This window comes from Coenobita brevimanus, chromosome 14, assembly GCF_032717465.1.
Source record: "Coenobita brevimanus isolate Jiangsu-jjx chromosome 14, ASM3271746v2, whole genome shotgun sequence".
In the NCBI taxonomy this organism is placed as follows: Eukaryota; Metazoa; Arthropoda; class Malacostraca; order Decapoda; family Coenobitidae; genus Coenobita; species Coenobita brevimanus.
Window position 1 is genome coordinate 1,527,501 of NC_136967.1, and position 26,035 is coordinate 1,553,535.

At 39.4% G+C, this 26,035-nt stretch overlaps 2 protein-coding genes across 2 annotated transcripts; both read right to left on the reverse strand.

Annotated features, from left to right (window-relative positions):
- Window positions 1-6,366: 6,366 nt before the first annotated feature.
- On the reverse strand, window positions 6,367-13,850 carry LOC145417783 (uracil-DNA glycosylase-like). Its single transcript, XM_080286393.1, has 8 exons — window positions 13,739-13,850; window positions 13,198-13,261; window positions 11,885-11,970; window positions 11,283-11,390; window positions 10,126-10,319; window positions 9,626-9,714; window positions 7,481-7,659; window positions 6,367-6,519 (listed from the first exon to the last, which is right to left on the reverse strand). The coding sequence occupies exons 1-8, from the start codon at window positions 13,814-13,816 to the stop codon at window positions 6,367-6,369; spliced, it is 951 nt and encodes a 316-aa protein (XP_080142519.1). The 5' UTR covers window positions 13,817-13,850.
- A 2,352-nt stretch (window positions 13,851-16,202) lies between these two features.
- On the reverse strand, window positions 16,203-21,667 carry LOC145418549 (glutathione S-transferase Mu 3-like). The gene is made up of 5 exons (XM_080286919.1): window positions 21,565-21,667; window positions 20,426-20,566; window positions 19,758-19,937; window positions 18,729-18,824; window positions 16,203-17,665 (listed from the first exon to the last, which is right to left on the reverse strand). Exons 1-5 carry the CDS (start codon window positions 21,598-21,600, stop codon window positions 17,465-17,467), a joined length of 654 nt encoding a protein of 217 aa, XP_080143045.1. The 5' UTR covers window positions 21,601-21,667; the 3' UTR covers window positions 16,203-17,464.
- Window positions 21,668-26,035: the final 4,368 nt, after the last annotated feature.

The window sequence follows — 26,035 nt, forward strand, 5'->3', positions numbered from 1 at the left end:
ATCATCATCATCATCATCCAATGTGTGTGTGTATGTGTGTGTGTGTGTGTGTGTGTGTGTGTGTGTGTGTAGGATCATATTACGTCAAACATCTCTTTACTGTACTACGTAGTGTCTAAATAAATATAATAATGGATAAATCCCCTATTTTTTTTTTTATGTTCCCTTATTACAGAGGCGCCCAATCCGTACCAATAAACAAAACTACTGCTTCAAGTGTTGGCATAATGTTGGCTCTACTGAAAACATATACAAACTCTGACCCACAAATATATCCAGACGTATTATTAACTACTTCCATATACTGTACCTCACTCTTCCCACTGACACCCCTTTTCCAAACCTACTTCGCCAGCATGGAGAAGAGTTAGAATTCTGGCTATCACGCTTCCATGGGTAATCTGGTCCTGCACTGAATCTGACGTGGACTGATAAAGATACGTATTCGCGCTAAAACTTATCGACTTTGTTCAGAAAAAACCTAATAGTGAACAAAAAATATATAAAAATAATATGAAAAATCTAGACTGACTATTTATGTATTCCATATATTTATCTGTCTCTAATATGGGCACAATAATTTTATGCCTACACTTTATCCATCCATACCCAGCCGCCTTGATCCCGAATGAGTGTTCGCAAACAAACTGCCTCGACGTCACTTGTTATCTATCATCAGCTTAACCTCCCCCAGTTCACACCAGCCTCACTCATATACCTCTACCACAGCCCTCCATCTCTTCATCGTCTTCCACCTCTCCCTTCCAAGTTCCAACATCAGTACCTCTCCTAGTCTGTCTCTATTTTCTCCCCAGGCAAACCATCTCTGAGTCCCGATACTTCTTACACTCTCCAGGGCATCCACATACTTGTAAACAACACTTTCAGACTAATATACGGACGGTTTGGTTCATCTGAGAACTCGTAGCTGTCAAGGGGTTGATGAACAATATCCTTGCTTACCTCTCTTTATATCAACAAGGCTGGGGGAAGCTGTTTATACACTATTATTTTCACTAACAAAATATCAACACAGTTCCAGCGTCCACCCTCTCCCGCGGTTAGAGGGTGACTAACGTGATTCGGAGCTTCAGGAGTTCATTTAGGTCCATCTCGAGGCAAGGTTAGTCTTTACCATGCTAACTAATAATTGTCGTTATTATTATTACTCTTCTCTGTCCCCTTTATATTGGCCTAAAATCATACCGAGTTCTGACTTTAAGTTAATACTGTATTAGAATACGATGAAAGTCACGAAAAGGTTCAGCGGAACGATGTATTCACGATATACAGTATAGACGATATCGTGGATGTACTCGTAGAATCCGAGCATTGTCCTTTTCTGCAACCGAGCTATGTGAATCATGCTGCAAAAGGACAAATATCTGACTCAGATATTTGTCCTAGCTAAGATAATCTGAGCTAATCTGAGGTGAAAGGAGAATAATATTACTAACCTCACCACGATGTTAGCAAGCCATTACACCCCCTTCATGTAAAGACGATGCATTAAAAGTTTCATAACCTTTAATTAAATCACCAATTCTTATTTCAGATGTCTGTAATGAAAAGATAAATATATTACCTCGATCCATTTACTGGATTGGCTGGTAACCACGTAACCTACAGCAAATATAGACGCCTGGTGCTCTTGAGAATTAAGGTGCTCAAACCGGATGTGACACAGAAAGGATTTTAAACTTTTAATCCATGGTCCGGTTGGGTTTTACCGTTCACAAATTGCCAATCAGTGTGGCCGACTGGTCATTCTTGCAGCTGGTGGCTCGACCAAGCAGCTAAGCTCCAGGCCCCTACACACCAGATGGGACAGTAAAGACCTATGCCATAAAAGTCCTGTCCTGTCCTACCACATTACCTGTCTTGCCACATAACTTGTCTTGCCCTGCCATTGACTTGCTAGGGTAGAGCAGCTTGTGTGTCCGAGGATGATACGACAAGTGACTGAAAGAAATAGTGAAGTGCAGGGCAGGGAAGGGCAGGGCAAAGCAGAGGAAGGCAAACCAAGACAAAGGAGGACAAGATAGAGCAGGGCAAGTAGAGTAAGGCTGGGCAGAGCAGATCGACGGAAGGCAGGGCAAAGTAGGGCTGGGCTGAGAAGGCCAGAGGGCCAGGCAGGGCAGAGTAAAGTGGAGCAGGGCAGGGTAAGGAAAGATTGGTCAGGGCAGGGCAGGGTAAGGTAAGGCATAGCAGAGTATAGGGTGTAGCAGGACATTGTACGGTAGGCAGGGTAGGACAGGGCAGGGCAGGGTAGGGCAAAGGAGGGCTGGTTAAGGCAAAATAGGACAGGGTAGGACAGAGCAAGCCAGGACTTTCCCAACTGGAGGGGTTAATTATAGCATCCATTACTCATTTCACATGAGGGATGATGGAGAGGAACACCACACGAAGGCACTGGCATACATGGGTGACCGAGGTTGTTACACAAATCTCCCTTAACTTCCTGTCCCTCAAAAGGAGGATGGTGGACCATAGAAGGAAGGAAACAAAGGTGCTTATTGCCATAATTAAATCATTTTCAGCACTGACTTCCAATTTAGGATTGCTTTTAGTTTGGTTCTCTATTTGTCATACAAGCCCCCAAACCTTGAGGAAAGATGTCACTGAAAGTCAAGCAGGAAGGTGTTCCACCATCATCATCATCATCATCATCATCACTCTTCTTTTTCCCATCTGCAGGTAGGGTGGGGTAGGGTACTGAAACCCAGAAAAATGAGAGGACAATAGTGGGTGAAGTAATCAGCAGTATACCCATGAGACAGGTGACACATGAATTCATTCTCCATTCAAGCCCCAGGAATCTGGCTCACTCTAATTTGAAATGTGTCTACAAATGCAAAATAATATTTCTACAAGGTACTCAAATAAAAAAAGTGGTTCTCTTTAATCATGTATTTTCCGAGATTGGGATTTTACACATTAACTGCATATTACAGTTTACTAAAAAGGCTATAAACTCAATATTTGTACTGGACTTAATTTGCCATCTCTCCTTGAATTTCTAGATGTAAAGAGATAAACTAAAAACTACTGTGCTTGTCATGAAAGGTGTGCTACAGCAAGGATGAACAATGAACCTTCGATATATCAGCTAACTGAGGGGCAAGGCTGACGGTATAGCTGATAGTCTGATACCTGTACAGCTGGTGTCTCTTAAAGGAGACTGTAATGACTCCAGGTTCAATATACTGTATACTAAATATTGTTTGGTTCATGCTAAAAAGAGCTGTCTGTGTTCAATTATATTTCAATTCTGTGTGAGTTTATACTGTGTACCTCGATAATGCATAGATAATTATTAACTACTGTATTTGTACTATTAACAACGAAACAGAAAAAAACAAAAAGTTTAATACTGTATGGATTTATTGTAGTTCCATAATGCTCTATGCTGCTCCTGAGCTAAAGGAAACAAGCTGCTGAAGAGCAAAAATCTGTCAAGTTAAGGTGAAAGAACTATACTTGGAAAGGGATGGCAGGAATAGAGATACTGATTAAATGAGGTGAGGATGAAGTGTTAGATGATGTGTGAGGATGAAAATGAGATGTGAGGTTGGCATGGTGAGAGGTAGGGATGAGTTAGTGTGATGAGGATGAGGATGATAAGATGCAAGGAAAGCAGATGGAGGCTTAGTAGTAATACCTATTGGCTATACGAGGCTCGTGAAGGCATAACTCTTGCTTAAGATGACATGGTATCAGCATGAACTTGAAAATACAAGCCATAAACAAACATTCAAATATCCATAAATTCCCAATCATTACGATGGATAATAATGGACCTTTTGCTAAATACCCTCATTTTCATAATCAAAACATATTATATGGAGTTACTTGTACTGAGAAGGGGAAATATCACTTATTATACTTCCATGTCAACCAACTTGCCCATTGAAACGCAGCCTCTATATCGCCATTCAATGCTCATGGAAGGTCAGTGTGGTAGTTATGTATATATATGAACTAAGTGTTAAGCCAGATCACCATTTTATCAATCCATTCACTCAATGTACTGTACTGCTGCTTTTATGCGACTGTGACTGACAAGCACAGTGCCTTCCTGTAATCCAAGATATCATTTACTATTCTGAGTGTCAACCATATTATCAAATGATGTCTGGTGGTTTACTGAGTTAAGGAGCTCCAACCAGACAGAACTTGTAAGGGTTTACATCCAAGAATTGGTTGGGGGTTGCTGCTCACATAATGCCATTCAGGGACAAGTGAGGCTGGTCAATCACTTTAAATGTCAAGGCGAAAACCTAGCCTCATGCCCCTCGCCTCCCAGTGCGACAGAAAAGGACTGTATGATAGCTAAATAAAAACTTGTCATTAAAAGGTGACTGCTAAGAGGTCTGAATCTGCAGGCAAGTTGGCTGGTGTGGTGTACTATCACCAATGTAACATTAAACTTAAGCTATGTTATTACAAAATTAAATGGTCTTTTAATTTGTATCATTCCTCGTGTACTGTGACTGGCATGGTTAAAAATAACTGATAATTTTATTTAACCTTTTGATTAAATACGCATGCCACCCACTGAGCACAACTGATTTGTTTTACAAATAACATGAAAACATGAAAATGCAGAGCACAGTCTGAAATAACACAATAACTTCACCAAAACTGCCTCTCTTGGGAATGTAAAAATACGCAAAAAATGTACTTAAGTAACTGGTACTGAACTGTGCTCAGTAAGAAACTTCAATACAATACCTTCTCTAACACAGACTGCATTTACTTTCATTTAAAACTGTCCTCACAAATTAAATACTCTTATAGCTAAGGGCCTACTTTTCATCAATTAGTATATGTTTGTTTTAAATAAAATACAGCTGAACACTTACCAATACAAAATAAAAATGCAGAACATTTATTTTCAATATTAAATAAAAACCTTTTTTTGCCAAGTACTTCATGCCTGACTCAAATAATCAGTTACATAACATCAATGGCCTAACTTCAATTACATAATATGAGTATCATTCATGTTAACAGATCATGAAATCTCATCTAAAAAAAAAAAAAAAAAAAAAAAAAAAATATCCCTATCCCATATTACCCACTTCAGAGCACAGGGGTCCATGGCCAGGCTACTGTAAGTACATTTAAAGGTGGATGACCCATCTATTTCCCTTGATGGCATTATCATCCATAATCAATGTCTCCAGCCACCTCTTTGGGATCAAACCTAAACACAGCCGTCAGTCTTATGGGGCATTCTGATCACTAAACCATCTGGTGCTTATTGTTTCAACTACTGTCTTATCATCATGGTACCCCAGTGACTAACTCTACATTACTTTCCATCGCCATGCATTAAAACTCAGCAGTATTTTGAAGTATCTGTATAATTTGTGTAAAATTTATAAGACTAAGTTCAAACTCATTTTTTCCACTCAAGACCGTCACATCACAACCAAAATTCTATTACATTTCTCCTTGTTGCTCAGGTGAATAACAGGCATCTTATACTTCTACTATGCACATAGTGGAGAATTGTTGATTCCAGCTACAAACATTCCACCAGTCAACTGTTCCTACCTTGGCACCTCCAATACATTGCCATATAATCTCTATACAATACATAATTCTGAGTGATAGTGATGCCTTTAAAAACTGCATCTTGGTATATGTTACTGATCTGATAAATCTAAAAGTACAATATTCTGCCAGCTGTTACAAATATCTTTCTTTCCATACATGCATGGTTCCTATACTCCAACAGTTTCAACATTTCGGTGGGATATGTACAGAACACGTATTTTTTTCTTGCTGCTACTAGACGATTTTCTTCAGTTTAGGACAGCCCCTTAGTAGAGATAAGTTAATGATGGCTATATCTAACCGGCCATTCTCAAGTCTCTCCTACTCTGAATAAGATGATCCAGATATAGCATGAATAAAAAAAAGACACATGTCACCACACTGAAAGGACTAGACATGAAATAAAAATGACTTATTAATAACAGCAAAGGCAATGAAAATTCATCAGAAATTTCCAAAGGTCTTTAACCCCTTCAATCTGGTGACGTCTAAGTATTTGCTCATTTATTCTTGCCCTGACCATATGATTTTACTACATTTTGAGGAGATGCCTTGTAATGATGGAGTTAAAGGTGGCTACATCTCACCCATCCTGTTTGGAAACGCTCTTCAAGGCTGAATGAAGTCATATGGTGATGGGAAAATATGAAAAATATGACACTGGATTTGTAAACTGCAAAAAAGTAAGTCGCTGAAGTAAAGTAGCTTAAAAAAAAAAAAAAAAAAAAAAAAAAAAAAAAAAAAGTGTTCTGAAGCAGCTGCAAATAAGTTCCTGGGGCAAAGTGGATAATCCTCTATAACTCAAGCTTCCTTAGGCAGGTAGGACCAGTCAATGGGCTTCTTCCTTTCATTCTTAAGCAGTTCATTGCATTTAGAGAAGTGCTTACAGCCAAAGAAGCCACGGTGAGCTGAGAGAGGCGAGGGGTGAGGCGCACGTAGTAGGTGATGCTTCTTCTGTCAGGATAAGAGAGACAAATAATTATAGTCCACTTCCACATTAGAATTACACCTGGTCATGATTCACATCCTTCCACACCTGCCAACACTCCATCACCTGTAACTACTGTCCATCCCAGGTGCTGATAAAGAGCCTACATGTTGTGGCACTGTATACTCTGGGTGGAGCAGCTGCAGCATCCACCCAGATGCCAAACTTCCTCACATTTAGTTGCACCTTGTCTTGGGAAAAACCCTGTGGTATGATAATATGGAGATAAAAGATATGACCATGGTTTTGAAAAAGATTACTGTATACTCTAAGTCTGTTTAATGGTGGGAGAAGGCACAGCATGAAAAGATGGTTTGTATAAGTAACCAAGTGTGAAAGTAAAGAATGTAAACCCAGCAAGCAAATAATGTGACAAAGGACAAATGATTGAATGAATACAGTCTGCATGGCGATGCACATAACAAAGTTATGAACTTGTTATGCATAACTCTACCCCACAAATGTTGAGATGACAAATTAAAACAGCAGACAGTGCAGTGGGACTGCTGCTGATGTCTGTGGGGTGAGCAAGAGTATCATAGCCTGTAATGTTGCTTATACTGATGTATGGCCCAATTCTATTCTATTCAATTATCCAATCCTTTACTGCCTCATCACACGTGTAGGAGCCCTGGGCTAGGCAAATTATTTTGCACTTTCACAGAAAGAGTTCTCAGCTGCTTTCCCATGAGTGATATGTGAGCAATAAATCCCAACCCTCCCCTGGATATAAACCCTTATAGGCCATATCCAGCAGAAGCATTTTAACCCACTAGACCACGAGTATTCATTTGGTTATATGGCTACCACCCAACATACTGAAAGGTTTTCTGGACTACAATTAGGATAACCATTTGGCTGTGTAAAGTAACTGAGTGGATGGTGGGTTAGGACTGTTTCAAACAGCCAAAGAAAAATTCCACTGACCTTATCTACGACCGCTGCTTTCTTCTGTGCATACGACCCCCATAGGAGAAAGACAACGCCCTTGTTGCGCTGAGACACAGCCTTAATGACCTCATCGGTGAACTGCTCCCATCCCTGGTCCTTGTGGGAGTTGGCATTGTGAGCTCGCACTGTCAGGCATGCATTCAGCAGCAGTACACCTGGTATGAAATGATGAGTAGGAAGGTGTTCAACTGTCATCACCACCACCATCATCATCATGTTACTTTTTCCCAGCCAAAGATTAGGTTAGGCTGCTATGAACCATAAACAATGAAATGGAAATAAAAGTGGGAGATCTATAAATAGCATGCCCAATGAAATACATCGCACAACCATTCACATATCACTCAAGCCCATTATTTAAGATATAAATACACACTTAGCCCCACCCCTCATACACAGACACATGGATGAGGAGATACAGCAGTACTATGTAACACTGTATGTAGCTGTGCTTATTTTTTTTTTACTCAAAATTATTAAGTAACCAATAATCTCTCAAATATGGGACATACAGTAAAAGTCCAATTCTTCGGCATCCAATTCCCCGGCAAATCTGATATTTCGGCAGTTTTGAGAAATAGTCCCATTTACGAAAATCTCTAATCATTCGGCAGATTTTCCGATTTTTTTCGTCAGTCTTGAAATTCTCCATGAGTCCTTAGAGCCTGTTGCAGGACCTTCTACTGCTGGGGACTTCTTCCAGCAGTAGCAGAGTCCAATCAACCCCTTCTATTGTACATATGTAAATAGGGAACCTACTATAAGTTTAGGTAAGTGCATGTGAACTTGTAGGCCTACTGTACCATTACATTTATATACAGTATGTTCACTAATTTCTTTATTTTTCATATTCATGTATAGTACTGTATTCATTACAGTATTGTACAGTATCAAACAGTATACAGTACTCTCTCCAAACACATTTGTAATGATATGAGTAGTGATGATAATGTTCACCGAAACATATAAGGTACTCAGTGGGTAGGGTTTTTGATAATTCAGCAATTTTGATTTTTCGGCACTTGCCTGGTCCCATAGATGCCGAAAAATCGGACTTCTACTGTACAAAGAAAATGAACAATATGAAGGGAACAGAAAAAATTACTAAGTAACACTGCACAGTGAGGGAAAGATGGTAAGTACATTACACAGTATAGGAGACATGGAGTAATGCAAATACACAGGGAAGATTGGTAAAAGACGGAAGTATAAGGATAATCTGATAAAGAATATGGAGGCGATGGAAGTGAGAGAAGAAGGAACATGAAGAGAGTAAGGACTGCAATCCATCATATTCCTTTTGGGGGCAAGTGCAGTGGTTGACAGAAGTTTAAAATCAGTGTATGAAGAAAAGAATATGGGAAGAAATACTGTGAAATGGGTAGCCTGGTTTACATAGGAAAGAAAGAAAAGTCAGGGAATAAATAAAAGTACTGAGAAAGAGATTACATCAGAAGGGCAAGTGGGTAAAAAAAAAAATAATAATAATAATAATAATTAAATGTAAGAGAGGTAGCATGATGAAGCACCTTACATTCTATTATCAGTTAATCACTCATTTTCACCAAAAGATTGGTATGGTATGCCTCACTACCTGGAACTGTGATTTAAAGCTCAAGCAAACCAAACTCACAGCAGCTGGAAGTAAAAACCCTTAGGTACCAACTAAACACACTCCATTACCAGGACCATCATAAACATACTATACATTACCTGACTGTCCCTTATGCTAGACCTGGAATACTGATAATTTGTGATAAATACTGTATATATAAAAATGCAAGATAGGGCCTATATTCTCAAGTCATATCTCAGGCCTGATAACACAGCACTAAGGTATACCTGCACCACCAGCACACTGCTCACGCATGGTCAGTAACATCATATCATTTGTGTTTGAGGTTACACTACACACTGGCTTATTAATTACTGTATCTGTAAGGCAGGATGTCAAGTATGTATTATCAAATTTTAACTACTGTAGTTATGAGACACTAGCCCAAAAATGGGCATGAGTTTGCAAATTTTCAGCTAAACCTTCCCTGATGTGAGTCAGGGATTAATAATGCCATGACACTGCCTAATTCACACTGTAAAGTTGTTCCTGCTATACAATCTTACCCTGCTTGGCCCAACCCAGAAGGTAGCCATGTGGAGGGATGACAAAACCAGGGATGTCTGCTTCCAGTTCCTTATACATGTTGACCAGGCTGCCAAGGGGTAACTAATGATAATGAAATTTATTGGGTCTTGGTTTCAGTACCATAAAGTACTCATACAGAGAATTATATACAGATATACTATGACTGAATTGACTGTGGCATACAACATCTTTGGGCCCAACTTGGTCACTATGAAATATACCAATCTACATTATCATCCAATCCTTCATTGCACCATCAACACCACATCATCCCAGGGCTACACTACTCAATCTAGATACCAACTTAATAATCCCCTCACTATGCACTGCCATTACACCAAATTCTTAAAATGGGATTCCTTCTTAACACCTGTAACTACGGTATTCTTACAACAACGTTTTTCTTACTGCATTATTATTATTATTTTTTATTTTTTTTTACTCAACGTTCTTCCCTTCCCATACTTATGGCCAATACCTGGGTGGTGGTGGGACACCTGGAGTGACACTGAAGCAGAGTCCGTGTGCCTGACGGGGGCCGTGGTAGGGGTCCTGGCCCAGCACTACAACCTTCACATCCTCAAGTCGGCAGTGCTGCGTCCACGAATACACTTCCTCTGCTGGTGGGTAGATGGTCCCTCTCTCTCGCTCCTTCAACAGGAATTCACTCAGCTGGTATGAATGGAGACTGTTAAAACTCTAGATACAAAGCTGGTCCCTCTTTCATGTTCATCTAACAACAGAATTTACCTATACTTAGCTGGTAAGAAAAGAGAATGTGTTTAAGAATTATTTAAAGATCTGATTCTTCTTTTACTCAGTTGGTAGCAGAGGAGACTGAGTTTATGAATTATTTAAGAGCTGCTCCCTCTTCTATGTAGCTGGTAAGAAATAAGATGATGAACTAAAAATCTAGATCATGCTGGTTCCTCTCTCATGCTCATCTGAGAAGAATGTACAGCACTTTGATGGTAAGAAAGAAGACAGCAAAGACAAATTTTAGATAAAGAATTAGTCAGCTGTTCCTTTTCTCATACTCCTTTCAGAGAAACTCACTCAACTGGTAAAATAGGAGACAGTGAGGTGGAGATACAAGTATAAAATTACTCCCTCTCTCATTATCCCCTGATGGGATTTCACTTTCCATCTTTCTACCTTTGTTTAAAAAAAAAAAAAAAAAGTAAGGTAAACAACAAAATTTAACAATCTACTGTCTGTTAACAGCTTCTACTTGTACATTTCCTTTCTCTCACTGCTGAATTCAACCCACCTTTTTGCTAGAATGCTGCAAAAATCCTTGTTTTGTCACTTTGTTTTAACATTCTTTTATGCAATTATGTCCACCATAATTTACTGGAAAAAACCCTATTACACTTCCATTGCTACATATAAAGCTGATTTGCTAGTTTCCCTCAAATTACAGGGGGTGGGGGAAGGAAGTGCCCTACATATGACGACTACGGTAGCGTCATACTACAGTAGATAAAATCACCTGGCTGAAGCAAGAATATAAAAAAATGTCACTGTACTATAGGGATTAAGCTAAATGTGACTTCCAAAATACTTCTTCACACAAGGATAATTTTTAAAAGAATCCTATCTATTACAATATTTTCTTTTTTGACTTAGTCTCACCTTCTGGAAGTAAGGTTTGGAAAACTCTGATCGAAGAGCCTGGTACCAGCTGAATCCAATGTTTTCATGCAATGCTGGTGTCTTCTTACACTGCAGCTTGATCTCTGCCTGCAAACATCATTATCACCATCATTATAGTTCATTCACCTTAACTTGGCCCATATTTTCATTCTTTTGCAGCCTATTTCATGTAGCTCAATGAAAGAATAAGCTATGGCTCTACATCATTTCAGTACCATTTTGTGACGAGCATCATGCTCGTTATAACAGAAATATCAATTTTAAGGCAAGGTATATAAATAAAAAAAGTACAGTATGTCATCATCATCACCACCTACAAACAAAAATCCTGTTGTTTTTTAAATCCTTCTTTGCCATTAAGTCCTTTTTAAAAAAAACATACACACACACACAAAAAAGTTTTACTGCTACATATGAAGCTGATTTGCCAGTTTCCCAAATTTATAATAAGTTATATTGAATAAATCATACTATCAGAACACAGCACCAACATATAATGTGGAATTATTGCATCATACAAAAAGGAAAGTACTGCTATATCATTCACCTGGTGAGCAACATTCAGGGATACGCTACACTACCTTCAGTTTGTTTTGGAGGATGCGGTCCTTCTGGTCAGGGGTGAGGCTCAGGTTACTGGGTGGCTTTGAGGCCTTATCAGGGGACTCTGTTTAGGGACAAAACAAGCAAAATAAGAACTAATTTGTCTATCTATCTACCTACCCACCTACCTAAAGCCCAGTGTCTTAATCCCAGAGGAGGAGGTCAGGAATAAATCACTCAGGCAGCCCTTCCCCCAACTCACACCACCTTCATTCATATACCCCCATCACATCCCTCTACCTCATCCTCAGGCTCTCCCTTCCCCACTCCTCCTCCACTTCACTCACATACTCCCTTCCCCTCTCCTCCTCCACTTCACTCACATACTCCCTTCCCCTCTCCTCCTCCACTTCACTCACATACTCTCTCCAGGTCAGGTTGGTTCAAATAAAATTGCTCCACTTCTATACAGCATATCCAGGGCTTGTATTCTCGTTAGTTTAAAATGCTCCCTAACATCTCTTCCACAGTGATTTATTTTTGGATCTGGGTGGTTAATATCCTTTTGTATGTTACTTATGCTGAGTATGGTGATACTGGAAGGAAAAGGCTCCCTAACATCTCTTCCATAGTGATTTATTTTTGGTTCTGGGTGGTTAAAATCGTTTTGAATGTTACCGTACTTATGCTGAGTATGGTGATACTGGAAGGAAGAGGTGTCAGGGAGCTCTTTCAATCAACAAGAATATATGCCCAAGAGTCTATGTGAAAAAGATAAAAGAAATGACAATACAAACAATGACAGCAAATTCAATACAGTACAGTATTACACTCTTTGAGCTGTAAGATTAGTGGTTGGTGGTGGCGACCATCATCCACTCACTTGATGTGCTAACAACTTCTTCCTTCACCTTCATCATTCTTTTTCTGTGTCTGCCCTCCACTCTACCTATTTCTCCCATCTTTCCTGTCACTTTTTATTACTCTTCTTTCCTTGGTGGCTTTACACTGAGTGACAAGCCTTATGGTTTCCTATACACCAGGAAACCATTTACAATGCTAGGTGGTAACCATAAAACCAACCTACACATTTCCTACCTGTCAAGAAGTGGGTTGGCGGAGGGTTAGTGCCCCTTCCTGTAAAACGACTAACACAAAGTCAAACAGCCACCCCTTTAGGACTATGGCATCTGGCTGTAGACAGATAGTTGTAAGATTCAAAGAACAGGCTTCCACAATCCAGTGCACTGAAGGGTAGATGACCAGATTCTTGATGGCACTGCAAGACTGAAAAACCTCATCACTTCAACAATAACAAAGGTGCATTGTAACAGTTCAAGTTGCCTCTCACCTTGAATGTTATGTACGCTGCTGTTCTCCTCACAAGGCTTTAATTTCTTGCAAGTGTCGCTATCCTGAAATAAAATGATAACAATGCAGTACTGTGTTGTGCTGCTAGACATAAAACTACATGTACTCTTACAGGTAAATATCAAATTCACATCCTGATAAATACTCAGAATGGTGGGATTCTGTACCATAATGATAAAACTCTGCCATATCCAAGTGCTATACCTTAACAGTATAATATTTATCAATCTGAAGGCTGTCTGGTAATTCAGTGATCCATCAAATAACCAATCAGTACAAGGCTCTTTTTTTTACAACCTGTATCATGAAAAAACTTATTAATTGGATAATGCCCAACATTTAAAGGGTTAATCATAAGTTGCTATACAAGGAGGCTGTGGCATTTTATAAATTTGTTGAAGTTTAGCCTCTGAAGACAAAACTTGGTCTTCTCTCTATGCTGATCCATTACTACAGGCTAAACAGGTTCATAATCAGGTGTGCTGGCTTCCCGTATCCGCCCACCACCCCCCTTATCTTACCTCGTCATTAACGCTCTTCCGCTTCGGGACAGCCTTGAAAAAGTTACTGATTGTCTTCTGGGACGCCATTCCTCTCATTAACTTGGAACTGCAGAGCCAGGGAAATATTCTGGGCGCGACAGAAGGCGTTTGGAGTAGGACTTTTGGCGGCAGAAAGATCATGTGTTTGTTGTTGTTGGAGTGTTTGGCGCCTTTCGCAAACCCGGCTTCTTCTTTTTTTTTTTTTTTAACAACCTTTTCTTTTCGTTCTAGCAGCTCGTATATTTATTTATATACAATTGCTTTAGTTTCACATTTACCATTGTTTCCGACAATCGATATGCAGTACAATATTTCCAAGTATATATATATATATATATATATATATATATATATATTATTCATGATTTCCATAGTTTAATTTTTGGTTCATCAGGTAGGTCGCCAGTACGGATTTTTACATTATTTATTTGCAATCAACGAAAAGCATCGTCAAACATTTTTTTCCCTTTCAGTGAACGTCATGGCCATACTGCATGGGATCATTAATTTCTCCATGCCCATTGGTAGGACCACTGTCCAGCGAGTGTCATACCACGAGCAAGAAAACAGGATAAGAGGGAAAAATTAGCGAGCAGACCAGTCTGTACCAACCCTGCTTGTAGCCGCATTTCGCTCTCATGTTAGTGCTTCCCACAGGTGCTTCCCCTGGTCAATGGCAGTCATCCAATCATAGTACCACCAAACTGTTATACATATTTGCTACATTAATTCACTATGAACTGGCAATTCAGCCTCCGAGGCAACAATGAAATTCTATTAGATGATTTTTCTTCACTGTCTTAAAATCTCCTCTCTTCCTATTTCTCCCATCTTTCCTGTCACTTCTTATTGCTTTTCTTTCCTTTACAGGTGGCTTTACATTGAGTGACAAGCCAAATGGTTTCCTGTAAGCCAAGAAACCATTTACAACGCTGGGTGGTAACCATATAACCAAACCATACGTGTTCCCTACGTGTCAACAAGTGGGTTGGTGGAGGGTTAGTGCCCCTCCCCGTAAAACAACTAACTCAAAGTCAAATGGCCACCCCTTATGGGATTGTGGCGTCTGGCAATAGATAGATAGATAGACTTAAAATCTGGTGCTGTCTTTTACATTGACTGTTTTTTTTCACTGATTTTTTTTTTTTTTTCATTCAAGAAGGCCCTCTGATAATAATGGAGTCAATGTTGGTTAGATCTAACTCCAAGTCTAACCTGAACTGAATAAAATCATCCAAAGGCAGCAAAACTAAAACAATACATACATCACCTGAGTTAAAGGGGTTAACAGCAAAAAATATCAAACGGGCAACTTGTACAAAAATGACTTACTATTATATAGTGTTGGATAAAGACTTTTACATGGTGGCATGGGTATATGTGGCTGCACTGTTATGTAAACGTCCTTCAGCTCCCTCCTTATCCTCTGAAATGAGGATAGTGGACTGCAGAAGGGCAACTGCCACCTACAAACCACCAGGTTTACCATCAGGTAAACCTGTGGCCACAAAAACTACTACTGTGTGTGTATATATATATATATATATATATATATATATATATATATATATATATATATATATATATATATATATATATATATATATATTATACATAGCGTCTGACAATGAATGAATGAAAACTTTCCTTCCTTACTTCCCCTTAGGAGAGGTGGCATCCTCTTCTGTACCTCGCAAAAGGGTCACCTCAGATTCGTGTAACTTACCCACCAACCCCTACCGCTTAACCCCTAAAATACGATGTCATTTTGCAGTTTCTTCTTCCTTGTACCAGACAATTTTCTTCAGCCTATACTGGTCTGTAATTTTTTTTTTTTTTTTATTGAGGCGAAGATGCACTTGACAGGTTGGTGATGATTGGCTGAATGCAACATGTCCAAATAACATCGTTGATTTTGAGATATTAAGTTTTATTTCAAATTTCCAGTAATTATTTGAAATAAAACGATGTTATTTGGCCGCGCTGCATTCAGCCAGTCATCACCAACCTGTCAAGTGCATCTTCCCTCGATAAAAAAAAAAAAAATAAAATAAATCTAGATATGGCCTTTCATAATGAAGGAGTTTATCAAGGCCTTATCTAACACTTTCGTTCAGAGTATATCTTAAACTAAATAAAATCATCATGAGATGGCAAGAATAACATGAGGCAGTCAACTTTTCACTGCACAGTACAGCACTCCAAGGGTGCAGTTGCATGCCTGCAGTTGATGGGTCTGCTCAGCCAAACAGACTGGGGTTACTCAACAAATGAAGTTTCATAAGTTTACAGTGCACCACAAACAACTTAGAAGGCGGCACTAGTTCCTCAGCAACTTCTACGCTTGAAATGAGGAATAATAAACTTAGCCACATTATCAATATAATTCTTGGATAGCAAAAAATTAAATGCATACTAGGAACTTTATTTTGGTCTGCACAGCTGCTCTTACAAAGGTTAAAGCTACCTCCACTTTGTTCATGGAAAAAAAAAACAAAAAACAAAAAAATTTAATGCTCCTTTAGATGCTATACCTTTACCATTTTTTTCTTTGCCTAAATTAAGATTTTTGTACTGATTAACAAGTCACATAATAACTATCATAATGTAACAATTATCGTATACCAAACTATTGCTTTACAAGTTCTACAGTACAAAACAGTATGGAAGCATTTCACAGCCAAAGATGCTTTTAAAACTACTGTACATCTCACAGGTTAGGAAATAGGTTAATCAAACAAAACAGAAATTAACTCGGTGCTCAAACGTTAAGTAAATAGGATACAAAATAATGTTAAACTCAAGAGCTCAAATTATCAGTACTCAGCAATCAAGGTGTAGCAATATTAAACACTAACATAAATGGATTTTAATAACAGTGCTTGCTACTTTTAATGTTCTAGCAAGGGTACAACAGGTGGAGATTGTCAGGCGTGAAAGGATTGAACTTGCTGGTGAATCTCTTGAGTGTGTGGAAGAGTTTTGTTATTTGGGAGACATCTGTGGCTAGGGTGAGAAGTGGTTGGATGAAGTTCAGGGAGCTCTTGCCTCTTCCGACATTGAGAGGGCTCTCCCTACGTGCTAAGGGGTCTTTGTATGCAGCATGTGTTAGGAGTGTAATGCTGTATGGCAGTGAGACCTGGGCAGTGAAGGAGGAGGATACTCGCCGGCTCAGATGTACAGAAATGACAATGATTAGGTGGATGTATAGTGCGTCCCTGCGTGCAAGGTCCGGGGAGGCTGGGTTTACGATGGAAGAGCTGAGGTAGGTTGGGACTGGAGTGTATTGGTGGTGATGAGGAGAGGTAGACTGAGATGGTTTAGACATGTGGAGAGGATGGGGGATGATAACTGGGTGAGAAGTGTTAATATTGGGGGTGGGGTTATAAGGGGTAGACTGTGAAAGTCATGGGACGAGGTCATTACATGTGACCTCAGGGTTAAGGGACTGAACAGGGAGGCTGCAATGGATTGTGCAGTGTGGAAAGCCGCCATTAGGTGACCAAGGCCGACGCATGCAAGCATGTTGGAGCCTTTAAAAACGAAAACGAATCTTCAGGAACTAATTAGAGGTCTCATATTCTCCCCAACCTTTTGCATAATAACCACAAAACATAAGTATTTCTAACTTTCAGGCTTCAGGAATTCCAGGAAGCCCTTCTCACCAGTTTGCTCCCCATCTCCTTTCCTTAGCTCTTTTCCCATCTACTCTGCTCCAAACTTAGCCATCTTGTTGTTCAGAGGAGCCTTCAAGAACCGATCCGAAGCCATATAAGCCTTGATCTTCGGCAGTTCCTCAAAACGCTTTATGAACTCTTGGAGGTTTGAATACTCCTTAAGGCAGTCTGAGGCCAGTTGGAGGTGCTGGTCAAGGAGTTCATACATAAGGAAATCCACGAAGGTGATCTGGTGAACAAAAAATAGAAGTATTATAATCAACCTTTTTTCCCCATCTAGGAAAGAGGTGATGTATCATAAATATACTAAAAAATTTCCTCATTATCCTGACACTTTATTTCCCCAACTTAGGATAGCTTCAGGCAAGATCCAGTAACAAGGAAAAAGAAGGTATAAAAGTGGGAGAACTATCATAATATCTTCCTGACTTTTCCCACCTAAGAATGAAGGTGCAATCCACAAACAAGGTGAAAGGATAAGATGGGAGAACTATCAACAGCACACATTGTGAAATCAGCCACACAGCCATTCACACATCACTCATCATGACCTGCCATATGCTACATCTTACATCAAGAAGAACAAGAGGTCACCAGGATTTTACAGACACCTAAAGCATGTGACAAGAGTTGATGTACCCTGCCTCTCTCTCTATTATTGCCGACTATAATGGCATAATGTTAAACCAAGAATATGGTATACATTCCATTATTGTCAGTAAAAAAATTATAAGTCTGCCTTTCCCATCACACAAGCTTTCAACATTCAACAGTAACTTCCAGTCTACTTCTTATATGGTGGGGATATCTCACTTACACAGTTATAAATTGGAGTTTTAACTACAGGTAATCCATTCATTCTTGCTACCTTCAATTATATTAAACAACTTTACTCAACTCTTGTATGGAATGACCTGAATTAAGTCATATATAACCCCTCCAGGTTGGCAGATCTCAAACTGAATAAAACTGTCTGAATGTAGCAATGAAAAAAATCCCTGGTCTGAAAGGATCTAAGTCTTTGTGAGTCTAAGCAGGATAATACTGTATATTAAAATGGCAATTCCTCACAACATATGATATTTTAATCTTAGTCCCATTAAAGTCTTGTTACTTTATTCTTGCTAAATCCAATCATATCCAACTGGGAGTAGAGGCTTCTCATAACAAAAGAAATAGAGTCTTCACTACTAAATCTTTCATGGTGAATACAATTTACCACTGAGCCTACACCAATTAAAAAACTGACAGGTATTACAGTACCACCAATGACTAAGAGTACCAGTACTCACATTGTCACCAGCAAACCAGGTGTGGGTACCCAGGAAGTCTGAGAACTGCTTCAATAGACCAGGCAAGGCATCCAGGTAAGGCTGCTTGCGGACATCCTGTTGGAAAAGCTAGTGTTAAGGTGACTGCATCTTCAGCAATCATATCCTATTTCAAACAAAAAACACATATAAATAAACAGTATTATTATCCGCAAGTTTATTAAACAGTGGCTTTTAAGAAAGGTCTTTAAACATCTCAGTTTGACAGACTACCCATTTTCAGCATACCTGTATACCTACCTTTGACGCCTTGGTCTCTCCTAATAATTCCCTGATGAGATTATCAGAACAAACCTCCAAACTAAGAAGCCTTCACTTATCACTATCAGTCAACAATATTGCACTGTAAACCAGCAGTGTATATGTTCAGAGTTCTGAAATCTCCGAGGGCAGGGTGCTTACCCTCAGCTAAATAACACAGTACTGAATTCCACTGGCAAGAACAGCATTCTCATGTATCCCAGCCATTCATGACATGGTAACCAAAATGAGCCTTATTTCAGTACCGTACAAATCCATCAACCATCTGACCTATCCCATCCAAGAATGGGGACCCAGAAACAAGGAATGACAGTATGAACATGGAAGAATTAACAGCATGCTAGGTGAAATGGTCTACACAATCATTCACAAATCATTTATGCCCTACAAGACTGTTCCACCTCGTACAAGTACCTACAACACAGGTATAGCATTAAACCTTCACTTCCTTATCAAAGTATACAGTACCAAGGCCAAGATACTCAGTACTGACATTCACCCATCCATCAGCCAATCCTACGTTGCCCTACGAGAAGCGTAGGAGCCCGGGGCTAGGCAGTTGGTCCTGACATTTAAGATGAAAGTACTGACATTTAAGGAAAAAATAACCAGTTGCTTTCGCATATGGTATTATGTGAACTTAACCCTGAACGTTCTTGTGTTGAACCCACCAAACACTACAACAAATAATGATAATACAAAAAAATAAAAAAATAAAACTAAACTCACAAAGTCCATGTAGCAGAGGCGTGTAAAACCATTCCTGAAGTCCACGGCCTGGTTCTCGAGAATGTCCACCCTGATGCGCTCCTCCTCTGTCTTGCCGCAGAGGTCGTGCTGGCGGGCGATGTAGTGCATGATGGCATTGCTCTGGGTTATCTTGGTGTTGCCATCGATGTAGTATGGTAGCTTTTGGTGTTATAGAAACAAAACAGAGCTATATTACTGCTTTGAAATGATGATGATGATGATGGAATTAAGCCACCACCGTACATAAAATAATATCCAACAATACCATACAAAGTTCAGTATCAACCTCCACCAAAAAATAATGCATGAGAAGTTTTAAAACAATATCATGAGTATATGTTAGTTGACAAAACCATGGGGGGAGCATGAATTCCACTTGTTCCTCTATTACTGTACCAATTTCACATGTAATGCAGTACAGGCAGAGCAGTTTAAATTAATACACAATGCTATAAGACAAATACATGAATACAGTACAGTACCGCAAAACTACACTGACTACAATCATCATTACCATCATCCTGACTCTTCATGGTGAAAGATGAACTGAAGCATACTCACCTACATCAGAACACCCCTATAATTTAACAATATGCATTACACACCCCATGTAACAGAACTGTATAATCAACATGGTGGAGACTCACATTGGGGAAGTCCAGCCCAAGTTTATGCTTAGTATCGAACCAGGAGGACTTGTCGTAGTCCGGAGCCGGGCCGCACTCATAGTACTTGTCCTCAAACTCCGTGCCAGTGTACTCCAGCAGCAGGCGGATGGGCTGGGCTAGCTGCAGAACAGAGCATGCAATTTTAGCATCTTACATTCAATGACACTTTTATTTCCTTATTACCTGCCTGTTTCTTGATTCTGTAGTTTATCTAAATTTCATAACTGTCTTCCATATACAAACATTAATAAATTTTTACTGCCCTGCAAGAGGCCCTATGGATTCTCTTCCATTAACTGGCTGAGTTCAACCTGATGCAAAGATAACACAGTATTGCCTTATTTCACAATATACCTTTTTCCAAGGAATGACGGCTGTAAATTTTTTCATATGAACAAAATTGCTTGTCTGCTAGCTTCATTCACTAAGTGTATAATTATAGCAGAGATGGTAAACTATATTCTATACAGCTTATGTTTCTAACTGCAATGATAAAAGGAATGTTTGGAAACTGTACTGGCCATAATAATTTAGATAATTCACATTAAAACAAAAAAAAAAGCCACTGGTAAATTAGAGAATTCAATACGCACCTACTCTGTACCAGTCTGGCAGGTCTAATTGACTTTCAAGGGCGGCCATGGGACTATAGTGTCATGAAAAAGTCAAATTCGAGGATGCACTCAAATAAAAGCAACGTTGCGTCTAAATGTAGGTAGAGCCCTGACCTGACCACCTACCGCATCACATGCCGGCGCGTGGGTTATTACACTCAGCATTACCTTGCAAATTGTTATATCCCCAGTGTTAGTTAAACACTTTCACACGACGAACACTGCTAATTCACTGCTTTGCGCTAATAAATACTACCTGTGCAATTATACTTCAAGGAAAGAAGTTAATTCGAGAGGGAAGGGAACAAATGGGGAGCATGAATAGTTCAATGCACTTCATCGACATGAACTCGCCGGCATCAATTTCACCTCATCATCACACTTAATTTAGGCAGTAACACGCATATCCATGCTACACTACGTGACCGCCAATAGTCCATCAACTTAAAGGGACAAAAATAATCTGTGGCAGGTTGAACAAACAGGAATAAATTCGTAACTTACGCCACGGATCTTCCAATACGCCAACACCGGTGCCATCGTTGCGCTCAGCTCAGGTGGAAGTGGGACTGTGGGAAGGGACGCCAGGGAGGTTGTTTAGGCGCCAACCAAACCCAAAGTCGAAAGTATTGCTAAACATGTTTAAAAATTGCTAGAAAATGACTATACAGAAAAAAATCCTGCAAAATTGCTAAAAACAGCTGTTAAAATCTCTAGAATATCCCTAAAAGTGTGTGAAACCTTTAAAACATTGCTATATTTATTGCTGTCACACTACAAAAATTGTCGCTAACCGGAAGTTTTTTTAGATCTCTAAATTGGCAACCCTGGATGTGACTCACGACGCTTGGCAGAAAAAATTCAAAACTTTTGCAAATATAGTTGGGAATAGTATATAGATTCATCAGTTAGTAATTTTCCTTTTTTTTTTTTCTTTTTCATTTGATATGTTGCATAAAAGTAAATTATTCACAAACAGTGTTTATTATTGCAATGTTCATTCTCCATACTATAATGATCAACTAAACAGTTGTGATGGTGTGTGTGCCTTCTGTTACCTAGCCATAGTTGCTGACAAATGTTCCGCTTCAAGTCAGTATAAGAAAAACGCCACTGTGTACTAGTGAAGGATATGTATAAAATACATGTACAAATAAAAGTAGTGGAGATCTGATACTACCCTTTACTCTGTATGTAATACATCTTACGATTGCCTCTGTATTTTGTAACATATAGCGTAACTTATATTTTATCAAAGGGCGTGTGACTACACCCAAATGTATGACCATGGTGTGGCCACACCCATGAATGTGTGCAATCACTAACTGTATGTAACTGTATTGCCTGAAGGTGTGTGACAAGACCCACCACCAACTTTTGTTGTATAAGCACTCTACCTTGAACTGAAATGAAATATTTATTGTTGTAATGTTGTCGCTGCACGCTTTGTTGAGAGGTAGTAAGCATTTTATAGTCGTTAACACGAATGACTCACATGGTTTTAAGATGTAATGCCTAGATCCCTGATTATTAATTGAAGGTTAAATTTACTGCTGATGGCGCAAGGTGATGAAGATAGACATATGATGATAGGAGTTGCTTGGTGTGAGATAAGGGACTCAGGCCCCGCACGTAGTGTTGGTCAAGAAGTCAGTCTGGAAATTGAGTTTGGAGAGTTAACACATAGAGCCAGTGAGCTGCAGCTGTGAATGTGCCGCAACCGTGGGTAACAGTAACGTCAGTAGCCACACACCATGCCCCCGCGAAGTCCTAGACCCTCACTACGTATGTTATGTCATCACGTGTCACTGTGTCTAAGGATTGATGTAACTGTGGCATACACGTGTGTGTATGTACAGTATATATACGGTAACTAATTATGATGGATATGATAGACCAGTGTGCTTATAATGCTAAAGATATGATGTCCATGCTGTGTTAAACGCTAGGCAGTATGGATGTAGAGTCTGTTGTTGCAAAAGGTACAGAGTGCTAATACAACAAAAGAAGGTGGTGGTCTTGCCACACACCTTCTTCAGCCAATAGTTATATAGTTAGTATTTGAATATTCGTGGGTGTGGCCACACCATGGTTTTTGGATGTAGCCAAACGCCCTTTGATAAAACTTAAGTTACACTTTGTTATAAAATAGAGGCATTCGTAAAATGTACTACATACTGTACAGGAGTAAGGGGTAGTACTCAAGACGGTATTAACTTATCAATCCTTATCAGAAGTGAGCTTTCTAAATTGTCTTTTAAAGTCTGAGGAAGTTAACAAAGATTTACAATATAGATATCAGTATTCTAGGCATTATTTTAGGAAGTCTTAGTTACTACGGATTTTCTGCAGTAATAATATCTTTAGGTGTATTCCAAGGATTAACTTGACACCTCTGTTTGAGCATGCACTGAAAGTCAAGTGACTGTAGTCAAGTTATAATAAAGAAATTTTAAGTAAACCGGGAAAGTTAGCTGCGGTGGTATTACCTTCAACTTTAATTTCACTTAATTAGTTTTGAGTGGGCAAACAAACACCATGATGTATTAACCATGTGCAATTCAAATTTCGTACTCAGCTTGAATAGGTCGTGATTAGGGAATTTCAATAGAAAGTACATTAGAGTAAATAAGAGGACGAAATGTGTTAGGTAGGAATGTAAGGCTGTATGGTAGTGAGACGGCCAGTAAAGGAAGAGGATATTCCTATGCTCAAAAGTACAGAAATGATAATGATTAGGTGGATGTGTAGTGCGTCCCAGAATACGAGGCCGGGGGAGGGGGGCTTGGATTGTGATTGAAGGGTTGAGAGAAAGGAGGGGACTTGAATGTAATGGTGTTGTGATGAGGGGTAGATTGAGGTGGTTTGTGATGAGATGGGGTAGACTGAGATGGTTTGGCCATGTTTGGAGGATGGCAACCCTGAAATATACCTGGCCTCCCCTGAAATATACCTGGCCACCCCAAATATCAGGTAAACTCCCCCCCCCCCAGATAGTTCCCGTTTGGCCACCCCCGTAAGTGAGTTGGCCACCCATTGAAAATAAATAAATAAATAAATAAATAATAATAATAATAATAATAATAATAATAATAAGCGTCTTAGAATAAAAACGGCTTAAGTATCTACAGACTCATCCCTACTTCATAAATAATAGTTATCAAATTTATTCAGCCATCTGCATACAAGTCGTGGGGGTGAATCGAATTAGGCGAAAACGGATAGACTTGTTTTACCTTAACTTGACCCAGATTTTCATCCTTTTGTAACTTATTTCATGCAGCTCAGTGGCAGGTAAACAGTGTACAACTTTGTATTAACTCCACTGCACCTCATCATGACTAGCAACATTTCTAGTACGAGGGGCGTTCAAAAAGTTTTGGCAATAGGGTAATAAAAGCAAAATTAATAGAGATACACATTTATTGAAGTTCACACTCCTTCAACATACTCTCCTCTAAAGTTTACACACTTCTGGAGCCGTGTCATCCACTTAACAAAGCACTGCGAGTACTCAGAAACAGGTATACTCTTCAGTTCTGAATTTATCCTCCTGGCAAGGTCCTGTTCCCTTCGAAGAGGATCCCAGCAAGTTTTCCTGACAATTTAAGGAATAGCCAAAAGTCACAGGGTGCCGTCCTGTTGAAGGAGTGTGAACTTCAATAAATATGTATCTCTATTAATTTTGCTTTTATTACCCTGTTGCCCAAACTTTTTGAACGCCCCTCGTATTGCACTATTGCTACAGCTCAACATTCAAGTTGGAGAGATGAAAATTTTAGGACAGGTTAGAGGAAAAGGAGTATAGTGGAATGTATACGGTATAGCTACAATATTAGTAGTAGTAGTAGTTAGTAGTAGTAGTAGTAGTAGCAGTAAGATGATAATAATAATAATAATCTGTCTACCTATCTATGGTCAGATGCCTTAATTAATCCTGTAAGGGATGGCCACAAACAAATCGCCTCCATGTCGGCCTGTCTCTTGCCATTTCGCTATCCCATCTCCCCCCATCGTACACCTCCCCTCTCTCATAAACTTCTCTTCAAGTAGCATGGACAAAATAAAACAAGAATCGCTTAAAAGTAGCAAAACAAACATACAAACAGACTATAAACAGAGAGGCTGACATGTATCGGTTTCGCCTCAGTCCTGCATGTCATCGTTACGCAAGGGACACGGTTCAAATTGAAGGTCGGATTTGTAGTCGCGTCAGGTATTTCGTTACGTCTCTTCCGTGGTGATTTATTGATAATTTCATTATTACCGCACTTTTATCCTCGCGTCACATATTTCGTATCGTCTCATCCGTGGGGATTTATTTATGATTTATTTATTACTGCATTTTTATCCTCTCGTGCGTTACCAAGGAGCACATTTATTTTTATACTGTTGTCCTTGTGTGATTCTAAGAGGAACTATGTGCGTACTAAAAATATATAGACAAAAAAACGACAGCTGAAGAACGTATCACTTTGGAGATCACTTAATACCTTTTGCTCAGCGACTTATTTTGCGTGATACACATTCTTTATTACCGTGTGTACGTAACTAAGGCAAATTGTCAGTGTCAAGACATAATGTAACAAAGGAGAATGAAAAGCCCAGTTCTTATAATCACATCTGAGACTACCTAACGCCTCTTCCTTGGCGATTTATTTGTTATATATAATCTTTTTTATCTGATTGTACGATATTGAAGGAAATTGTCCAACCCCTCCCCCCAAAAAAAAAAAAAGTTAAAGAATGTAAGTTGAAAGCCGCACATCCAAACGCCTCGAAAATTACGTAACGCCTCTCCCTTAGCGATTTATTTTGCACATCACATTTTTATATACTCTTCTCACGGTCGGAATTTGACGACCGGAACTTCTCACGCTCGGGTGGGGTTGGGTGGAAAGGGTGGGTGGATGGATGGGCAGGGTGGGTAGAAAGGGTAGTAGGTGAGTGGGTGGGTGGGTTGATGGGTGGGCAG

Coding starts and splice junctions, on each gene's coding strand:
- LOC145417783 (XM_080286393.1), bottom strand. CDS start 13,816: ATGAGAGGAATGGCGTCCCAGAAGACAATCAGTAACTTTTTCAAGGCT. Junction 11,971..13,197: donor CAGCGTACATAACATTCAAG/GTGAGAGGCAAC, acceptor GTCCCTAAACAG/AGTCCCCTGATAAGGCCTCA. Junction 10,320..11,282: donor CCAAACCTTACTTCCAGAAG/GTGAGACTAAGT, acceptor CATTCATACCAG/CTGAGTGAATTCCTGTTGAA.
- LOC145418549 (XM_080286919.1), bottom strand. CDS start 21,600: ATGGCACCGGTGTTGGCGTATTGGAAGATCCGTGGC. Junction 19,938..20,425: donor TTGGGCTGGACTTCCCCAAT/GTGAGTCTCCAC, acceptor TAACACCAAAAG/CTACCATACTACATCGATGG. Junction 18,825..19,757: donor GCCTCTGCTACATGGACTTT/GTGAGTTTAGTT, acceptor CTTTTCCAACAG/GATGTCCGCAAGCAGCCTTA.